Below are 20953 nucleotides of genomic sequence, written 5' to 3'. Positions count from 1 at the left end.
ATCTTAGAATTTATAAATATAACGATATCGATAAAACATTCAACTGAATATTAATAATTAATTAAAATACGGTAAAAATATATGTTGCGTACCGGTGTCTTGATCGGTACTATGTTATTTATCTATCGTAAGAAGGTTTTAATGGAATTTGAAGAAATGTGAATCAATGTGAATCGATTGTTGTTGCCTATATTAATTGTTGTTCCTTTATTGTTAATTGTATTAATGTTGTAAGTTGATTGACCAATAGTAGAAGACCCCCCCCCATTGACCACTGATGGACATTGGATTGTAGAGGAACTGAGATGCACAGAAAACTTTGTCTTTACGAAGGAATATCGTTTCTCCTTATGGTATCGCATGTGTTTATATAGGAATCCGAGACCACTCAAAGGGCCCGGCGCCGATGCGTCCCGCTGCTCGGTGTTCTGTTTATGAGTTTTGATCGCTCGAGAATATGCTAGAAAATATGATAAACGATTCATGCCTCAACGTTGAGTATTACGCAACAATATATACGTGAGATATTTTGTATAATTCTACATGGAAGATAAAGACAGACACAATTCGAATCACTTATTCTTATCGTTAATACAAATTTTATTAATAAAAGCATTATAACGATACAAATCTTCTCTCTTTAGTCTTTACTCTTTATGTCTCACAGGTCGACCTACTCAAGACTCTCTTTTACTCTTTATTGTATTCTCTGTTCTCTCTGCTGATCCACTCAAGACTCAAGATTCAAGACTCAAGACAATTTTACACTCTGTTCTCTCTGCTGATCCACTCAAGACTTTATATTTTACACTTCTCTTCTCTCTCTTTGCTTGTCTACTCAAGAATCAAGACTCAAGACTGGCGTAATCTCATTCATACCCTTAATCCCTTGTCCTACAACAACGAGTAAGACTCGTGGTAAGGAATTTGGACCAAAAACCATAAAAGAACGAGCCTGTGTCGTGGTACTTTATTCGGACTACACAAGTTAGATTTGTGGTTCAGTTGTTTCATGTGTTCTATGTTTTCGATAAATTAAATAGTTAAATGGTTCGAAATGTAACTGATCTTCTCGTTTATTGTGGTTTCGAGTAATCGAGAGTAAGCGGATAAGACAAAGGGGTTCAAATGTTCATTGCGATCAGTACATATATATATAACTACACACCTAACTTTAGATTCTTCTATACTTTTCTCGGTTGCTATCGTCTGTTCTCACATGTCCTCTACACGCACATACACAATTAATTAAATTAGAATCTTCTATACTGTTCTTTCGAGTATCGATTGTCCGATTTCCATGCACACACATACCAACATAAGCAACTAACCTTGAATTTTCCATCTCATATAAATTATGCGACTATTGATCTATTATAGATCCATAAGAAGAATAATAAGTATTCATACACCTACGAGATGATAAATTTGTCTTTTATATAAAAAGAAAATTGACCATATGCATTATAAAATGACAAATCTTAAACGTTTTCATATAATAAGCTAGACGAACGAAGCTATCGCTTAAAGTGACGAGCAAAGTGATTCATCATGCCTTGAACATCCTCCCCCAAAAAACATCCTCTGATTGATCACGACGTATTGCGGATAAATAATCGTCCCCTTCTTAGAAGCGAAAAAGATGCGCTCGATCGTAAATCTCTATCTCCCGTTCTCTCTTTCTCTCTTCTTTGAAAAAAAAAATATCAAAATGTAGAAGTATTCTATGGTATTTTGCACGAAAAAGGAAAAAAGAACAAATACTCTATATTTTGTTGTGCGATAAAATTATCTCCAATTTGTAAAGTGATAAAAATTGATCTACGTTCGATGATTGGTTACAATAAAAAGAAAAAAAATAACTATTGAAATAAACAAATTATAAGGAGATAATTAAAAAAAATATATATATATATATATATATATATATATATATATATATATATATGCGAATATTAAACATAAAAATATTGATGTAAATTAGAAATATTATTATTATTATTAAAGAATTAGTATTCCCACAGAGAGAGTGTATTAAAAGTTGTAAACTTTATGGAAACGAGCATATTGATAAATTTATTCAAGCATCTAATTTATAAATCATTTATTTAAATAGATTTTATCCAATTAACATATGTTGTATTATGGAATATTTTGAAAGTTCTAACTTAGAACAAAAGCACCGGGGGCGTTGAAAGCGGCAAAAGCTTTGAATGCGCGCATACGTGTATACACACTAACTCATGTTCATAGATATGTGTGTAGCATCATATATATGGTCTGTAGTTACGCGTCTTTGGTTAACCATAAGTACATTCGAATTGACGATGAACCATAGTCCTCTACATTCAACAAAGGAATTTCCTAGCTAAACGAGGAAACTAACAACGCGTGTAAACACATACCTAGTACTAACCTTACTAATACAACTGCATACTGATATATAAATCTTTACTATTAGCTTCTTCTGAGTATCACATGTACTTTTTGTTTAAAGAAAGAAAAGAATGGGGAAAGAGGAAGTTGATTCTTGGTTTCCACAATATCCTATTAAATTTAAATAATTATTCCTTTTATTTTTTTTTTTAATTATATTTTATTATTATCTTCCAATTCTATAGAAATTATTTTTAATATCACATTGAAATAGATAGATTCTGATAATAATATATAATATATAATATATAATATGTTATATACATATATAAAAAATAATAATATAAAAATATCAAAGTAATTTATAATATATATATATATATATATATATATATATATATATATATATATATATATATATATATATATAATTATTTAATATCAATCCCTCGAAACGAATCTTTTTTTTATTTAAATTTGCTTTTTGCTAAGTTTGAGTTTGAATTTTAGTTTGGGAGGGGTAAAGGAATTATAAGTGGTATTTTTATTTTCTTCAAAAAATTTGTATTTGTTCTTTTTCTTCTAACAATTTTATTGAAATTTTCAGTGATAAATCGTATTACGATAGATTCATAATTTATTACCAATAATATTTCATCAATTATTATTACCATAATACGATTACCTAAGAAATAAGATGAAAGATGATTGCATGTCATTTCGTACAGTAACAAAATTTAGAAATGAATCTCTCTTTATTTAAGCTTTTCAAAGAAAAAAAAGAATGAACGATTACTAAAGAATAAATTCTTTAAGAAGTATATACTGACGAGAGAAGAGAAATAGAAAGGAAAGATTGAAGGAAAATTGGGCTTGTAAAAAAGGGGGAAGGGGTAAAAAGGAAAAGAAGGAGGAGAAAGCAGTGAGACAAGCTGAATGGTAATCTTGAGCTTGAGACTTTTCTCGAGAGAGATCGCGAAAATAAGTGAACTTGAAGTTCTGACGAAGAAAATGATAAGTATCATTTAAATTGGATTCCATGGAAGTAGCATTAGTGAGAGTATCCGTGTGTGTTCTTAAGTGAGTCCTTTGCAACGTTGACTTCACAAGATTTTAACTCTTGTATCAACATTTTTTCCTTTTTTAAAGATTGCATTGATAATATAAAAAATATTGCATACTATAAATTTTCATATTATTTTGTTAAATATAAATTTAAATCCAATTACGTTAAATGTAAGAAAACAATGTAAGAATACACAATGCTATGGTGTTAATTTGTTATCAAAATATTTGTTTTAAGAAATAAAATGTTAACAAATTAATTCACTAAATATTGTGTAATAAAATTTACATAGAATCATATTTTGATCGTTTATCGGTAAATAATTTCTTAATGATCCATAAAACAAGTGTGATTGATATATGTAATAATAAAATTAAAAATGAAAAAATAAATAAAGCAAGGATAAATTAATAAATTACAAAAGTTAATTAACATTCATTCGAGAATGAATTTAATATGTTGAACATTAAAAAGGAATGTAATTCGGTGATCCATAAAAACGATGACATTTGCTCGATGCACTTTAATTTCTGCAATTACACATAAAATATTCCAATCACGCAGAAGAGAAGTCGTTAAGTTTATGCGAATCGTATTAGGGAGAAACAGGATATTGAAACGGTATTCGTCGTTAAACATTTGTTTTATTTTTCTTTTTTTTTTTTTGCATTTTTTTTCAGAAAGTGTCTCCGATTTCTTCGTGAGATATAGCAGATAGTATTAAACTAACTCGAATTTCTTCGACTCGATTGCATTCGTTTACTCTCTCTCTCTCTCTCTCTATATATATATATATTCGTATGAATGTGTGTATGTTTATATAAGTACGTAAGTAAGTATGTATTGGTATATCTCTCTGTAGATGTATTATTCGAAGAGAGTCTCTTGTATACCTTTCCGCATCGTTGCCGATATCGAAAGCATCGAAGAAATTCTGTAAAATCTATTCTACGAGCTAACTCGATATCCACGATCTCACAATTTTGATCGTCGAGTAATATTTCATTGTGGATTTTCGTTCAACATCGGTGAACGATCACTTTTCAATGCTTCAACTATCTTTTGTATTATTTGATTTCTTATTTTTGATGATATTTTTCATTTTTGTTTTCTTTCCTTCAAGGTTTTATTTCAAACATTTCTACGATACACCACATTTTAAACAAGACGTTATATTTATTTGCTTAGTATTTTGTTAAATGAATGATCAATATTTACACGTGTAAACATTTTGAGTTGAAATAATATTTCGTTAGTATAATATTCTAAATAAATATTAAATATTAATGCGTGGGTGTGTATGCTATGGAGAAAGGATTGTATAAGGAGATTAAATATTGTATATTATTCTTTTACTTATTTATAAAGTTAATTAAATTCAGATATATAGCATTTAATGAAAATATTGAAGAAACAAATAATATTCTTTTTTCAAAAAATCATTATGAATAGTAAGATGTAATTGTGTACTTTGTTTAGTAAATTAATTAAGATACGTTTCTTTGATCAAATAAAAATATCTTTTAGAATCTTCTTAAAATAAATTTGAATAATACATGAAACTTTTTTGAAGATGTCTTCAATTTTTAGATGAATAAAATATACTTGTTGGTCAGAAATATAAAATATGAAAATATTTTTCAGACCTTTTTTATATTTTCGATCAATTCGTTTCATCTCTCAACTTTATCATTGTTATTTCACATAACACGAACCAAGGTCATGAAAGGGAAAAGAAAGAGTAATAACAAAAGAAATGATAAGACAAGGAAGAAAAGAATAGCTACATTCGTTTCTCGAGAATACGATCTATTTTCTCAGGTGGCAAAACAAACTTTGACTACGTTGAAGTAGGACAACTATTTTTTTAGAAAAAGCAAAATTAATGAATCATGATAAAGAAAGAGAGAGTGTGAGAGAGAGAGAGAGAGTGACGAATTTTATTCTAATTAAGAATTCATCATAATTTACTAAAATCGATAAAGTAACTTAAAAAAAAAATAAAAATAAAATAAAAGTTATTACAATATTTGAAGCGTTACAAATAATTATAAATGAAATATTTATTATTTTTTAACGAGAAGATAAATAAATGACAAAAATGTAATATTAATATTAAAACATTATTATATTTATGAATTATAAAAAATTAATATTAATAATGAAATTAATTACTATCGATGATTATTATGAAAAGAAAATAATAATTTATATCTTTATCATTTTTTATTGGTGATAAAACAAATCACTTAATTTAGTTAGATGTTTTTTCCAATATAATAGTCTCGCGAATGAAGTCTTTTTCTTTCTCTCGTTCTCTCTTTCTCTTTATTTTATTTTTCCTTTCTCGAAGGTATAGCCATCCATCAAGCTACAAAACTAATCGATTATCCATTATAGAAAATTGTTAATATCGAAATTGAACTCTTTCTATTGGCTAAAGTTATATTTAATGTTATTGTACATTATTGATTCGATCATTCGTAGTTTAAATATAGAAAAGACTAAAGTAATAAATAATTTCTCTTAAATCGAAATGTTATTGAAAAAGAATTTTTTCACGTCGGATAAGATTTAATAATTTTTTCTTTTTTTTAAAGATAACTTATAAATTGATATCATTTTTCGATATTTTTTGTTGTTCTTAAAAACAATCTGATAAATCGTTGATACAACCAATTGGAAGTTTGACTTTCCGATTAATCATGGATTACATTAACTGGAGAATTCGTATTAGTGAAGAAAATTCTCATTCCTATTAACCCATCCCCTCTCTTCTTTCTCTTTCTCTTTCTTTCTCTCTCTCTCTTTTTCTCTCTCTCTCTCATCGATAACGCCCGATAAATATTCGATGCATATTCATTGTGTTTCGTAGATATTGATTTTAGTTTACTTAAAGCTTCTACTCTCCAGTATTCATGAAGCATATCGAACTTTGCTTGTCGCGGATTTGCCGATTAATTTACAAGCTACTCACTTTACGTTATAAGCTTGTTATCATCGAGAATATATTTCGAATAGGTGTGGAACAAATTTGCATTACAGTCTATAAACTTTCAACTCTAAGAAATTCTTCAACTAAATAAAAAAAGGATAATAACAATATTTTTCATCGTTTCAGTATTGAAAATTAATGATTATTATTTAATAATATTGATTAATTAATAATTATAGTGATCATTTGTCTTATAATACCTACATTGATAGAACAAATAAGTGTGTAATAATAATAATTAATAGAAATATAAAGAAAATATCAGAAAATATAACAAATCAAATATTTAAACGGAGTATTCGTGTTGAACTCATTGCATTGAAAAATGTTGCTATCAGAGTTATTAAGGATTTTATTTACCAAATTTAATTAGTTGAAAAATGGAAAAGGATGTAGAACGTATTATAAGAAAGAAGAAATACTGAATGGCTATATTTATACTATTTCGAAGAAACTTAAAGCTTTCTGTTTTGGACCTAATTTAAAAGAAATGTAGAAGAAAAGAAATAAAATTATAAGAAAAATAAGTAAGGAAGAGTGAATAAAAAGGGGGTGAATAGGAGGATTGAAAAGGAGAGGACGGTACTTAAAGTTTACTCCATCGTAAAAGTCGGCTAAAAGAAAGAAAGAAAATGAAATACAAAAAAAAGGGGTTGTATTTTTTATCTACGAGGCAAAATTGCCAAGATTTTCTTCAAAATTGTCAACATCATAGCCTTTCTTTATTTGTTTTATTTACAGCAGCAAAGTAATTATCCAACGTTGCATGCTTTTTAATTAGCTTCGTACTTTGTCGATTAATTATAATTGGAATTAGAATAATAATTGTTAAGAATCGATTATTAACGAATTATTAATTCAATATTTAGGAGGGTAGATTCGAATGTTTTTTTAAGATTGTGTCAAAAAATATATAAAAGTGAATTTAACTTATAAAAGAAATATTGTTTCTATGTTAAAGTAATTCACGTAAATCACAGTAATTTTTGAGTCAATATTTTAAGTAAAAAAATATTTAATTTTAGTTATAAATTAATGAATAAAAATATCTATTTTTTTTTTTAAATTAAAAATATCTTTTTAAATTCAAAAGATTGTTCTGTAAACAATAATAATTTCATTTAAATTCTGTATAAATATTTTGTTCAAGTTTATTTTAATTAAATTTAGAAAATTGATATTACGAAATATGTTTAATGATTTTGTCAAATAGAATGTAAAATATGGCATCGTGTTTATCGTAACATTAACGATCATTTATTTGAAATATGTTATATTTAATTATAAAATATATTTTCCGATGATTAATGCGAGAAAGAAAATGTGTGCAGGAAACGTAATTAAATTCAAAGGCAATTCTTTTGGCATGGAAAAACATACTTTCGGAGGACATACACCATACATATAGAAAAAAATATGTATACGAAGGATTATATCATATATTTTTCGTTACGTTTTAATAAACCCAGACATCAAAGAATTTTAGTTGAGAAATTTACGTTTATGCAAACTTGATGAAATTTTTATAAATATGCAATGAAGGATTGTCATTTTTTTCCCCTCGAGGTTCCTATTACTATTATATAATACATATACCATACGTATTTATATTAAAGAATTATTAATTTATCTAGAATACATATTTGTGTACAAAGGTTTTTTCTCAAAGATGAACTGGCAGAGTATTATTTTTGAAAATTTCATTTTAATACTATCAGAGAAAATCTCATTCGCTAATGTGAAATATGGAAATATGTTAAACTCAATGAAAATTTAAGATTAAGGATTATTTTGATATTTGTTATAGCAAACAATGATAAAATATGAATGAAGATAAGAATAAGCAATTTTTTTCTCTCTCTCTCTCTCTCTATTTTTTTCTTGACTTAAAAGAAAGAAAGAAAGAAAGAAAGAAAGAAGGAAAGAAAAGGAAACAAATCCTATGAAAAATGTAAAAACATTAGGGTAACTTTTCCATCACAGTTAAAAAACTAAGCTTCCTTTCTTCTCGAAACATTAAAATTACCATCGTGCGAGAGCGGCCACGAATATTTCCTAAATCGAGAGAAAAGCTCAAAAGTTCAAGCATTCTCTTACTCAGAACTTTCTGAAATTCTTCGGAAGCTCTTTATTCTTCGTCGTTGGTAATACGATTAGTCTTCTCTTACTCATATAACTTCTCATAATGAAATAATAAACATCCATTAGTCATGAAAGAAAAGATACTTTAAAAAATTTATCAAAAGGCTAACCGAGCGAGCTTTTTAATAGTATGATATGCTTTAACTCGTTCAAAGAACAAAAAAAAAATAAAAAAAACAAATGAAAGAAAATAATGTCCAACAAAAACAATTCTAATTTATTTGATGAATGTTTTGCCAAATTAATGGTGTCAGGGTTGCGTCAAGTTACATGAATATTTTATTCGATGTAAATAATAATTCGCTTTTATTTTATTAAACAGAGAAAGAGTATAATGCAACATTAAATGTTGAATAATAACATTTATATTAAACAGATTTTTAATCGACCAAAATCAACAAAAAACCTATTATTATGATATTATTATCGCTGCTAATGTAAAGCCTGTTTAATTTGCTTTCAGGTAGGTAATTTATTAATAAGCAATAAATCTAGTAATTGATGCGTATATTAATCAATAAAATTTAAAATAAAAACAATTTAATTACTTTTATAATAATTCAATTAATATCTTAGAACAAATAAGAGGTTGAAATTAATTAAATATAAATTAAAAATGAAAAAAAAAATATATATTTATTCTCCTTTTTATCAAGATTACCATTAAAGACGAATATATTGATATTTTAATATAAAAATTACTGACCAAAAATGTATAACAAAAAAAAAAAAGAATTTTATGCCGAATAAATAGAATGCTTTGTAACATAAGAACGTAATAGGCTTCGGTATACTTATCTATGATATGAAATTAAGACACGTTGGTCGTTCGATCGTAAAACAGATGAAATCTTCTTAGAAATAATCTTATTAAAAGTAAAGCTGGATCATTGGAGAAATACTTGTCTTTCACTTTTCCATGAAAGAGGAATAACTAATACGATTAAATTTTCCTGCCATAAAGAAAGAGAGAAAATTAATACAATGAGAAAATATCAGATTTTCTGCGTAGTTTCGTTTGCTTGAAGAAAAAACATAAAAGAAGTTAATAAAGCTAATTAATCTTCTTCAATAATTAATAAATGCAAAAAAGTGGAACGGTTTCGTCGATGTATATTTTAAATTGTTCGTTAGATTTTTCGTATTATTCTCTTTCTCTTTCCCTTTTTTTTTCATTATCTCGAAATAAAAATATATCTATATTGTTTAAATTATTCGAAAGTCCGAAATAGCTAGCAGCTTTTCTACTTATGCTTTTAGCGACACGAAACGAGGTTAGGTAAATCGTTTTGTTGAATTCGTCTTTGCGTCTAACGTACCTGTTTGTACAGTTTCATTTCTGGCATGGCACACGTACACACACACAGATAGATACTCATACGAGGGTGAAGGAGAAAAAGAATAAGATGAAGAAAAATAAGCACGACGAGTTGGCAGATTTAGCCTTAGTTTCACTATCTCTCTCTCTCTCTCTCTCTCTCTCTCTCTATCTCTCTCTATTTCTCTATTTCGTGAAGTACTTTTAGAGCAACGAGAGATAAAAGACGTAAAAGCTTCCTTTTTCATTTGTATCTCTTGAAGAAACAAAGTGAAAGAGTAACTTTTCTCTCTCTCTCTCCCTTTATCTCTTTTTCTCTCTCTCGTTATCCGATATATTCTTCAAACACACTTCTAATTATTGTATAATGAACTGTTATCAAGTAGACGGTAATCTGATATTCTGAATATTATTTTGTTCTTTTTCCAATTAATTTTTTTTCTAATTTATTTTTTATTTGAGTATAATTACGCGTATATCGAAACATTGTGTTTAGGTGTTAAATTTGAAAATAAATTTAGTCTAATTGATTAAAGAAGAAGAAGAAGAAATAGGAGAATAGATCAATTCATCGTTGAGATTTTCGTAATTACAGAAATACGGGTTCGGTCTAAAATAAGTGATTCTATTCATTGTCTGAAAATGACAATAGAAACTTCTCTACGTTTACCATCAAAACGATTGTTAATTTAATTTCGTAGTCTTATTCGTTAATCTCTTTGATCATCCATGGGACTTGATTAATGTTACCCACACAAAAGAGCTTTCTTTGTAGAGTCACGAACCCCAGTTTTATTAAAAAAGATAAAGAAATAACACAAAGGATAAGATATCCAACATTTCAAACAATTGTTATATTTATACATACTTATTTTAAGCTTATTAAAATTTGTAGTATTAGTACTTATACATAGTATAACCATATTTAATAAATATGAGATAATATTCTTATTAATTATGTGAAAAATGTCATTTATAACAAAATATTAAATTAACCGATAAGTCTGAGCAAATAACCAATTTTGATTAATCTATTCGTAATAATTTCAGAAATCAAATGTATCTTATAAAGTTACGTTGATATTACTACTTCGATTTATTTACAGATATTAAAATAATATAATATAAAAAAAAAAAAAAAAAAATTCGATTATAAAGAGATAGAAAAAACATTTCTTTATTGGCATCAGATAATAATTTGAAGATATGGTGACTATTAAAAGAAGCTGAATTGGAAAGCAGAGATGGTTGTCGAATTGGTTTGTGGTACTCATCAGACTGAAGGTAAAGAGGTTAGAAAAGGAAGAGAGTGAGAGAGAGAGAGAGAGAGAGAGAGAGAGAGATAGGAAACTACTGGACGGTGGGGTCAACGATCAAAGAAATTCCAACGACATGAGGTCAAATCGAAGAGAGAGAGAGAGAGAGAAAGAGAGAGAGAGAACGAATGAGAAAATAAAAAACATGAAAAAGAGAGAGAGAAGGAAATAAAAGGAGTGAGAAATAAAAGAGCATAACATAAAGGAAAAGAGAGAATTCAGAACGAATAGAACTAGAGAGAGAGAGAGAAAATGAGTGAGAAAAAGAAGGACACGAATAGACTAACTAAGAGAGAGAGAGAGAGAGAGAGAGAGAAGAAAGGAGAGACGACGGCTGGTGTAACAATGTCGGTCTATCCGGGTTTGTTCTGCCCTACTTCGCCCTTACGGGCGAAGCTTTTTGTTCAACGTTCGTCGTCCTTTCGTTCGGTCCTCTTCGGATCAGATCAGATTACCGGCCACGAGGCGCTTTAGTCGGAGAAATGCGGGTTTCCATTGCACCGAATTGGTGACGTAAGGGGATTGGACCGCACGAAGGATGTGAACGAACTGGAATGAGAAAGAGAGGAAAAGAGAAAGAGAAAAGAGCCAATACCTTTACCTTCGTCTTATATATACACACTCATATATATCTCTTTCTTTCTCTTTCTCTCTCTTTCGTTTTCTCACTTTCTTATTGATGCGTCTATATTTTATCGTCCACTTCTGCTCTCATCGTCTCCGATGTCTGTCGTGGTTCTCAAGTGGAAACCTTTCGACTACTACCCTTCTTGTCTTCGATTTCCTGACCCTTTCCCCAACCCCACTTCACTTCATTTCACTTCACTTTTCTCGTCTGAAGAGTGACACGACATTGATACTAGATACAGATAAGGGAACGACTAATTTTTCATCGACGATTATTTATTTATACTAGAGACTTATATTATATTTATACTAATATTTTATTCAACTAATTAAGATTTGAATCAAAGGAAGGTTTATTTTTCTTTTCGTGTTATATAAAATAGTATTGATAATGAAAAATATTATTTTTTGACTTTTTATCTATTTTATTATTTGACGATAAAAGTGAGTTTTTTTTTATTTATAAAGCTAGAAAATAAATTTAGATTTATCTTTCGTTTTGAGATTCATTGATATTTTTAAATTGAAATATAAATGTATGATATAAAACGTCTTCTGAAAAATAGATTAGAAATTTCATATCTTTACTTAGCTAATTTTCTTTTCTTTATCTTATCATATTATTATTATTATTATTATTATTATTATTATTATTATTATTATTATTATTATTATTATTATTATTATTTTTTTATTATTATTATTATGATATTTATTATAGACGTGCGTTGAATTTATTTATTTAAGTTTGGATTAAATTATCTTCTTTTTCTTTATAAACTATAATATAATATACATGTAAATGAAACATGGTATAATAAAGAAAAGAAATAAAAATGAAAAAGAAAGAAGAAATAGAGGAGAAAAAGCTAGGGAAGATAACTCTTACTTTTCTTACCTGTGACGATAACGTTAATTTTTTTCACAAGAGGTGGGTGAGTAGATACTTGGCACTTGTATAGTCCAGAATCCCTTGGCAAAGCATACAGGATCTGCAATTTCCAGTTACTTGGGTACCTAGTAGGATCAAAAGAAGGGAAAACTTCATTTCCTTTCTCAGTCAAGTGAAAGAAAGAGAGAAAGAGAGGCAAAGAGAAAAATAAAGGAAAAGAGAAGAGAGACAACAAACGGGAATGGGATCGTCATCGTTGTGGTGGCTTGGTTACTATGAGACGATGGTTTTGTCGTCACGGGGAACCAACTTACGAGAACGTTTGATTTTCATGGCACATAAAGTCCTTGATTTCGTTTCGTACTAGGGTAAGAAATAAAGAAAGGAAAAAGAAAGTATAAAAGAGAAAAGGAGAAAATATAAAAAATGATTTCTTGTTAGGTGTAGAAAAAAGAAATCATGCTTTCAACCACGATATAAATCACCTTCATTCTTTGTGTAATTCAATTTTTTTTCGAAATATTATGTCTATTAACATTTGTTTGTTTCTCCATTTTATAAAAAAGAAAAAAGAAGAAGAAGGAGACAGAAAAGAGGGATAATCGAATATGACGATAAGGTAATCGAAATATGTTTCTAATATTTTGGAGATTGTTAAAAAGCTGAGAGAGAGTTCAACTTACCGAAAATGAAGATTGATCCTTTCATCAATACTGTATGGAATTTTGCCAACGGTTAATAGTCGGAAGGAATCCAAGTGTTGTTGCACCCAAGTAACCTAACAAACATTTCAATTTAAGATGATTATTTTTGTTTGAATAATTGAAAAAAGATTTATTTAATAAATATTATACGATAAATAAGATAACATTGTTTTTCTATAATTCATTTGGATTGATAACGATTAATTACTAACAATAAGTATATGTTGCATAATAAAAGTGAACGTAATTATTTAAATACTTGTTCAAACACATATTCTTCGGATAAGGGTTAGAGTCCCTTTCTGTGAATAGTACAAAACAAGAAGAGTTTCTCACGAACAGGATCATTTTGGCTCGACCTAGAGTTTATCAAACGTTCGCGAATAAAAGTAGAGTTTCCTAGGAACGGTTGAGTCGTTAGTTACGAAGTTAGTTTTCAGCCGCGCGACATTAGTCTTCGACACTCGTGCTTGGATGGTTGCTTGCTTGCTTGCTGAAAGAGAGAGAGAGAGAGAGAGAGAGAGAGAGAGAGAGAGAAAGAGAGAGAGAGAATATGCGAGGTCAAAGTTTCATGGGAGGGTAGGTAGGTAAGCAACTTCTCCGAGAATTTAAACTCTGTCACTTTCGAGACTCGAATTTAGTCGACGGGATACGTATATCGTCGACTTCAAGGATTTCTATCTTTTTAGTTTTATTTCTGTTCATCGTGGTGGCGTAGATTTAAACAGGGTAAACCAACGGTACATTTTTTGTATCGTTAGTAGTAAGAAGCCAATATTTCACGGTAACAGTAGTGAGAGTCAAGGTTTCCCAGACACACTAATGAAAACAATTTTTAAAAAAGCACAATTATCTAAAATTATTTACTATTACTCGTCATGGAAAGAATTGCATATTCTTTTTATATATCTAAATTAAAATAGATGTTATATTTTCTATATTTTATTTAAAAATTGAAGAATATTTTACGTTGTGCATATTTTCAGTAGTACAAATCAATATTTGAGATGTGACACAGAAATATATATAAAATTATTAATCTTTAAAAGCTAATTTAGATACAATCAATGTCAATGAAATTTCCAAAATTTGATCTGTTATGATTATCGTATAAAAGATTATAAAATATATATATATATTTTTTTTTTTAATAACACATTAGCCTAATTTATTTTCCTAATATCGGTCATTTTTAGAAGGAGATGGATGATTCGTAATAAAGTTGGTTATTTTCGTAGAGGTCTCCAGTCATTTGCTATTCTTGAAGGGTATCGATATATACTCATATATATATATACATCATATACATATATATTATATATGTATGTATATCATATATATAAATCTATATCTATATATATTACGGATATCCAAGGTAGAATCGGAAGCACTCGTTTTCGTTCCTTGGCACGGCCGAACGCCACAATCGGTTTCACATTACGTATTCCGGAGAATATGAATCCCTGAGGAATTTCAAGCGACTTCGTACCGTACCTTTGGCCCACGAGAATCTATGAGAAAGAGAGAGAAAAAGAAAAAGGAGGAAAAAGAGGAAGAAAAAGAAAAAGAAAGAGAGAGAGAGAGAGAGAATAAACTATAAGGGCGGGGTTTTTCAAAGTCGAGAAAGAGACACCAGGAAGAGGCACTGATTGAAATGCGGAAAGTTTTTGCTGACAAAATGTGCACGTGAATATCCGTAAAATAAAAGATAAAGAAAAGGAGATGAAGATTAACTAACAAGTGTTTTCAATTATGATATCTCTTTATAGCATTAACTCGTTCTTATCGTTTTTTTATTTTATATTATTTCATTTGATTATTCATATAATTTGATTTATTAGTTGGTTAGATCATATTTTTTAATATAAAAAAAGACTATAAAATATTGAAAAGTATTTCGATAAAAAATAAAAAATAAAAATATAATAGATGTATCATACAATTTATTTTTTATATTTTCATATAAAGTATTAAAACCGTTCAATAAAAAACAAAACTCTGGATATGGGATAACTTTTTTGAGAGAAATTTGATTTTACGATTTTGTTGCTGTTTTTCTGTCTTTGTACTTTTTATCAATTCCTCGAAAACATTTTATGTTCTATATACGTCTTCTCTTTCCGCGGTATAACGAATGAAATCATTCAGTATTCGTGGCTAGATTCTGGAATTGGGCAACCCCGGTAGATTAGTTCCGTTGTTCTTTCGCGTTTCGATTAAGGCTAATCACGATCGAAGCCAACGTTCACCCACGAATCCCACGTAGTTGCGATTTGCATGAGAGAACGGAAACACGGACCTCGATCGATTCGCGTACAACCGTTTAATCTGATAACGGAAATGATATACACATACTCCGATATTGGAGCTTAGCTGATGGATTTACTTTCGGTAATAAGCTTTCTATATTAACGTTCGACTATATTTTTTTCTTTATCGGCCTAATCTATGGTTAGATCATTTTTTTCTCCTATATATTTTACATAGGTATAATATATAAATGTTAATGATTAATCGCTAATTTATATACTATATAATTTATATATTTAAGAAATATCAAAAATAATGAAATTCTTACCTGTTTATTACCAAGTAAGCCAATCTTGCAGTCAAGGTTAATAGTGGTACCGATCCTGGCAGTGACGTTAATTTCTTGATCACCATCAATAAAATAAGGTCCAAATTTTCCTATAGCACTTTCAACGCTCGGTAAAACAAATTTTCCACCCAACAAAGTTTTTTGAGTAGTAGTAAGTATCGATTGATGACGACTACTATCATTAACTCTTTCAACTTCTGTTTTAACCGATGGTTTGATCTCGTAGAAAGCTTTGGTCGATTTCTCGCTACCAGGTATCAACAGTTCGTTCATCACCCTAGGATGATCCTTTCTAGTTTCGGTGGGCATTTTAACAGGATCGTCGATTCCCACTGAATCACTGGCAACGTTACTTCGAACAGATTTACCATAAGTGTCCAACCTATCGTGTACTTTCTCATTATCGTTTGTTACTTCTTCTAGTAATTCTGGCTTTGGAACTTGAAAGGATATCGCTTTGATGTCATTCAGATCCTTGCGTTCGATCGATTCGGTAACACGAAGTACCGAGACCGGTGAATCGATCGTACGTACGCTAAATGATTCCAAACGTCCATGATCGTGTTCTTGATCAAGCTCGTTCTCTAAGCGTAACTGTAAACCTGAAGATCGATGAAGCTCGTTCGATCTGACGTTACTCGAAGAGGACAAGGACGAGGACGACGATGACTCGACGTCGTTCCTGTTGCTGGTGTTTCTATTACTACCACCACCACCACCGCCACCACCACCACCACTACTACTACTACTACTACTACTACTACTACTACTACTACTATTACTATTACTACTCCTACTACTCGTCGAGGGATCCTGTTGTAGAACTTCCAGGAACGTAGCCTTAACTGTGACATTGGTTTCCGGTCGGCTTTCGATGCTTGAACCAACTATCGAGAAATCCCTGGACGTAGTGACGTCACTTGGTACCCTTTGATGGGATCTCAGAGGATTGATCGTCGAGGCTGGGTTCTGCGTTAGATCATCCTGAATCCTGACTATAGCTTAGCCCTTGTTTTCGTCCCTTTGAATTCTCAGTTCGATATTCTCATCTTCGAGAATGTCGGTTCTCGTTTCCTCTCCAGTAATATTATTCCTGTTAACGATAGTCGTCATCGTAAAGGATAACGTTGTTAGCTCTAATTTTCTCTTTTTCTTTGGATAAGATAAACTTATCGTAGAATTAACACTTATTTTATTTCCAGCCAAATTGTTGTTCTCTTTATCTTTAGTGTTGTTGTTGTTTTTGTTATTGTTATTGTTATTGTTATTACTATTGTTGTTGCTGTTGTTATTCCTAATATTCCTTATATTACTCGGAAAATGTCGATGATCTTCATCCGTGTTCCTGGCTTCAGGATGATTGATATCAAGCCCGATGGCGCCACCGTTCTCGACTTCTGCAAATAGAAAGAGAGAAAGAGAGATATCGGAGTAAACAGTTAGATTATTCTTCTCTTTCTTTTAAATTCCTATTGCTTGTTGGGGTGGCTAGTAGCCGAAAAGTGAGACAGACAGATTTATAGATAGATAGAAAGAATTAGAAAGAGAGAAAGAGAGAGAGAGAGAGAGAGAGAGAGAGAGAAAGAGAGAGCAAAAGTGATTGAGTGAGTGAGTGAGTGAGTGAGTAAAGTGAGTGAGTGAAAGGAGTAATCGTTGAGAAGAAGAGAGATGGCCATTGCTCGTCCGTCATGTCAGCTCGTTCGACGTGTTCAACGGAAAAAAGTCCTTACCAGGAGGATCTTTATGTCTGCTCGTGATCGAAGTCATCGCTTCAAGGGATGAGAAATGATCGATTTGGGAATACTACTTCTCATTTCTTGACTACTTCATTTTTTCTCTCAGATCGAAAGAAAATATTGTTCACCTACCTAAGATCTTGTGAATAAATAAAATGTTGTTTTCACTAATTTTTAGAAGATTTAACAGAACTTTTAAATATATTTTTTTATTTCTTCACTTATCAGTAATTAAATAGAAGACTTTTTAGAACTTCTTCTTCTTTTTCTTCTTCCTGAAAATAAAAAAATAATAAAGTATACGAAGAAGAAGAAGAAGAAGAAGAAGAAGAACAAGAAGACCTTTCAGAACGTCAGTGAAAAACCGATTGTAAGTCTTCATGTATTTTGTGTATATGTATCTCTGTTTTTATTCTCTATAAAAAAAATTTTGTTATCTCCTATATAAGTCTCCTTTTTTGATAAGGATATGTTGAATTAAATCGTGTGAAACGGAAAGTAAAATGTGTACGTAATATTAGATTAAACGTATAAAAGTATAACCAGCTCGATTTCTCGATTTCCATTCAGGTATTTTGCTTCTTTCTTCGAGGGGGGAAAAAAAAACAAGAAAAAAAAGAATAGTACACCAAGGATATTGCACGGTAAAGGTATTTCGATTTATTTCTCAAACGGTTGGGAAGAAGAAGAAATGTCGATATTTCTACGAGAAATAAAAAAGCAAAAAAAGAAGAAAAACGTAAACGTACAGGTTTACTACAGCTAGCAGGAACGAGCCAACGACCTTTCATCGTCTTGCAAATGTACCCTTTGAGTTTCTGGTAAACCGGAATAAATCTTTCGTCCACAGTATACCAACCCAACGTACATACATACTTGCATACATGCATATATGCATACACCTTCTCAACACGCTTGACTATTTCTTATAATGTAAGTACGTTTTTGAGATATAATCGAAAAAAACACTGGTATTTGGAGTCAGTGAAAAATCGATAAGTGTAAGAGACAGACTATTGTATTATTGGTAAATTAGGAGAATAAGAAAGTCGTAAAATTCGTTCCATTTCGACAAAACAAAATTATTCTGAGTGTAAAAATCCTAGTCAAACACGGAATTCTACGGGTACGTATTTTTAAGGATTTTCTAGATATCCACCATATTTCTAAGTAATATCTAATGTAAGTCTTATTCTAAAGAAAAATGCTAAAATGGGGACGTTTGCCTTTTTACCGGATGCATCTCACTCTCTCTCTCTCTCTCTCCCTTTTTTCTCTCTACATTTATTTTCATTTACATTGATAAAAGATATAAAAAAAAAAACGGAGATAGAAGAGAAGAATCAAGAAAATGTACAGATTTTTACTCATCAGTAAATTTTTATCCAACTTTTCTTCAACGCGAATAAAGAAAAGAAGAACTTGGCAACGGAATAATTTTAAATAAGAGAGAGAGAGAGAGAGAGAGAGAAAGAGAGAGAGAGAGAGGGAATAAGAGAGGGAGGGGAAAAAGGTACGCGTACACGCTCCAGATATTTAAGGTTTCAATCGCGATTGAAGTTAGCATGGAAGAAGAAGCCAGATAAGAAAATGAATGCCGAAACTTTTATCCAGACCTCTCACTCCACCACTTTCATCCTCTTACAACCCACCCCATCTTTCACCCCTAATACCCACGTAGACCACCAACTAATCAAGCACAACTGCGAGTAGTCTACGTAATATATATGTTTGTATGTCTGTCTGTGTGTGTATATATATCTGAGCAGTGGTTAAAGAATGGTTTTCACTCAAAATATTTCCTTTTTGAAGTGAAAGTTGGATAAATAGAATTAAAAGGCGATTTATATATTATGGGAATATCTTATCGTTCTTTACTCTATCTCTTTATATAAATATATGTGTATGTGTGTATGTATTTACTTATGTGTATCGTTTCATATCAAATATATCAAATAAAATACTTTTAAGGATCTTACGATTGAGTTGAGTTAAGTAGAAAGATATCAATTTTCAACGATATATGAAATTATTGGTTTGGTCAATAACTCAACTTTGATCTTTTATTTATTTTGGAAAAACTATGTGGAATTATTAAATCTGACCTAATAGATATATGTAGTTTAAAGATTTTTATTTAAAAATAAAATTAATAAAATAATATAATTTAATTTCTAGTTATATTTTTTTTTAATTGCTTATTAATTAGAGAGAGAGAGAGAGAGAGAGAGAGAGAGAGAGAGAGAGAGAGAGATAGAGAGAGACATAGTTGATTTTATTTAAAATTTTGTTCAGCCATTTTATGCAAGATAAAAAATCACCGAATCATTAGATCTCATTTCTTTTTTTTTTGTTAGGATTCGTGTTAATTTCTACCTAACTCGGTTGCAATTAATAATGAACATAATTTATTTATTAACGAGAAAAAGGAAAAAGAAAAAATATTCGTATAATTATGTTCTGTAAGCTAAATTTTGTAATTTACGTTAAAAGCAGGAAATATGGTTAAAAAAGAAAAAAAAAGAGGAACAAAAAAAAAAGCAAAATGGAAAGAAAAAAAAACATCATTATCGACGTGAAATTAAACGAGCTACATTATTTCCAACTTGTTAGCAAGTAGAACTTTCTCTTTCCCCCTTCCTTTCTTTCTCTCTTCTTGTGTGTGTGTTATGTTTACTATTATTAAATCTACGTCCTATATACATATTTTACACACCTGAGGATTACATATGTATATCAGGTACGCTTTAATACCCAGCTACGTGCATGTTACTTCCGTTATTACGTACTACCTTTCCTATTTTCAAGAGATAAATATTTATTCGCTTTTCGAGCTTGTAAAACATTACCCCTACTATTACTAGGACGAATAGTACTAACACTAATGCTATCTTTCCTTCACTCCCCCATTAACTAACCAAACAAATTTAAATTGTCCATATAGGATGGTACGATTCGAATAATATGTATGTCAATATTCTTTCTAAATTTTCGTGTATTTTCGAACGTTAATGATCATATCGTTATATTGAAAAAATACTATTACCAAATAAACATGTTCATATATAATTAATTATATATTAATCACATATTATTGTTATTATTATTATTTAATTGAAATACAATACTGATAAGTTATTAATTATGAACGTTAGAAACATAACACTCAAACAGAAAACCGT

The 20953-nt window shown here is 29.7% G+C and overlaps 1 protein-coding gene across 1 annotated transcript in view; it reads right to left on the bottom strand.

Moving 5' to 3' along the window:
* The window catches only part of LOC107063992 (uncharacterized), a 253553-nt gene that overhangs the window by 34981 nt on the left and 197619 nt on the right, over positions 1–20953 (bottom strand). Inside the window, 3 exon segments of the mRNA XM_089172328.1 lie at positions 12739–12857; positions 13416–13510; positions 16015–17432. Coding sequence (XP_089028454.1) covers positions 12739–12857; positions 13416–13510; positions 16015–17432 — 1632 coding nt within the window.

This window comes from Polistes dominula, unplaced genomic scaffold (genome assembly GCF_049000335.1).
Source record: "Polistes dominula isolate Pdom_NZ unplaced genomic scaffold, Pdom_raw_medaka contig_73, whole genome shotgun sequence".
Classification (NCBI taxonomy): Eukaryota; Metazoa; Arthropoda; class Insecta; order Hymenoptera; family Vespidae; genus Polistes; species Polistes dominula.
This window is presented reverse-complemented; position numbering and strand designations above follow the sequence as displayed.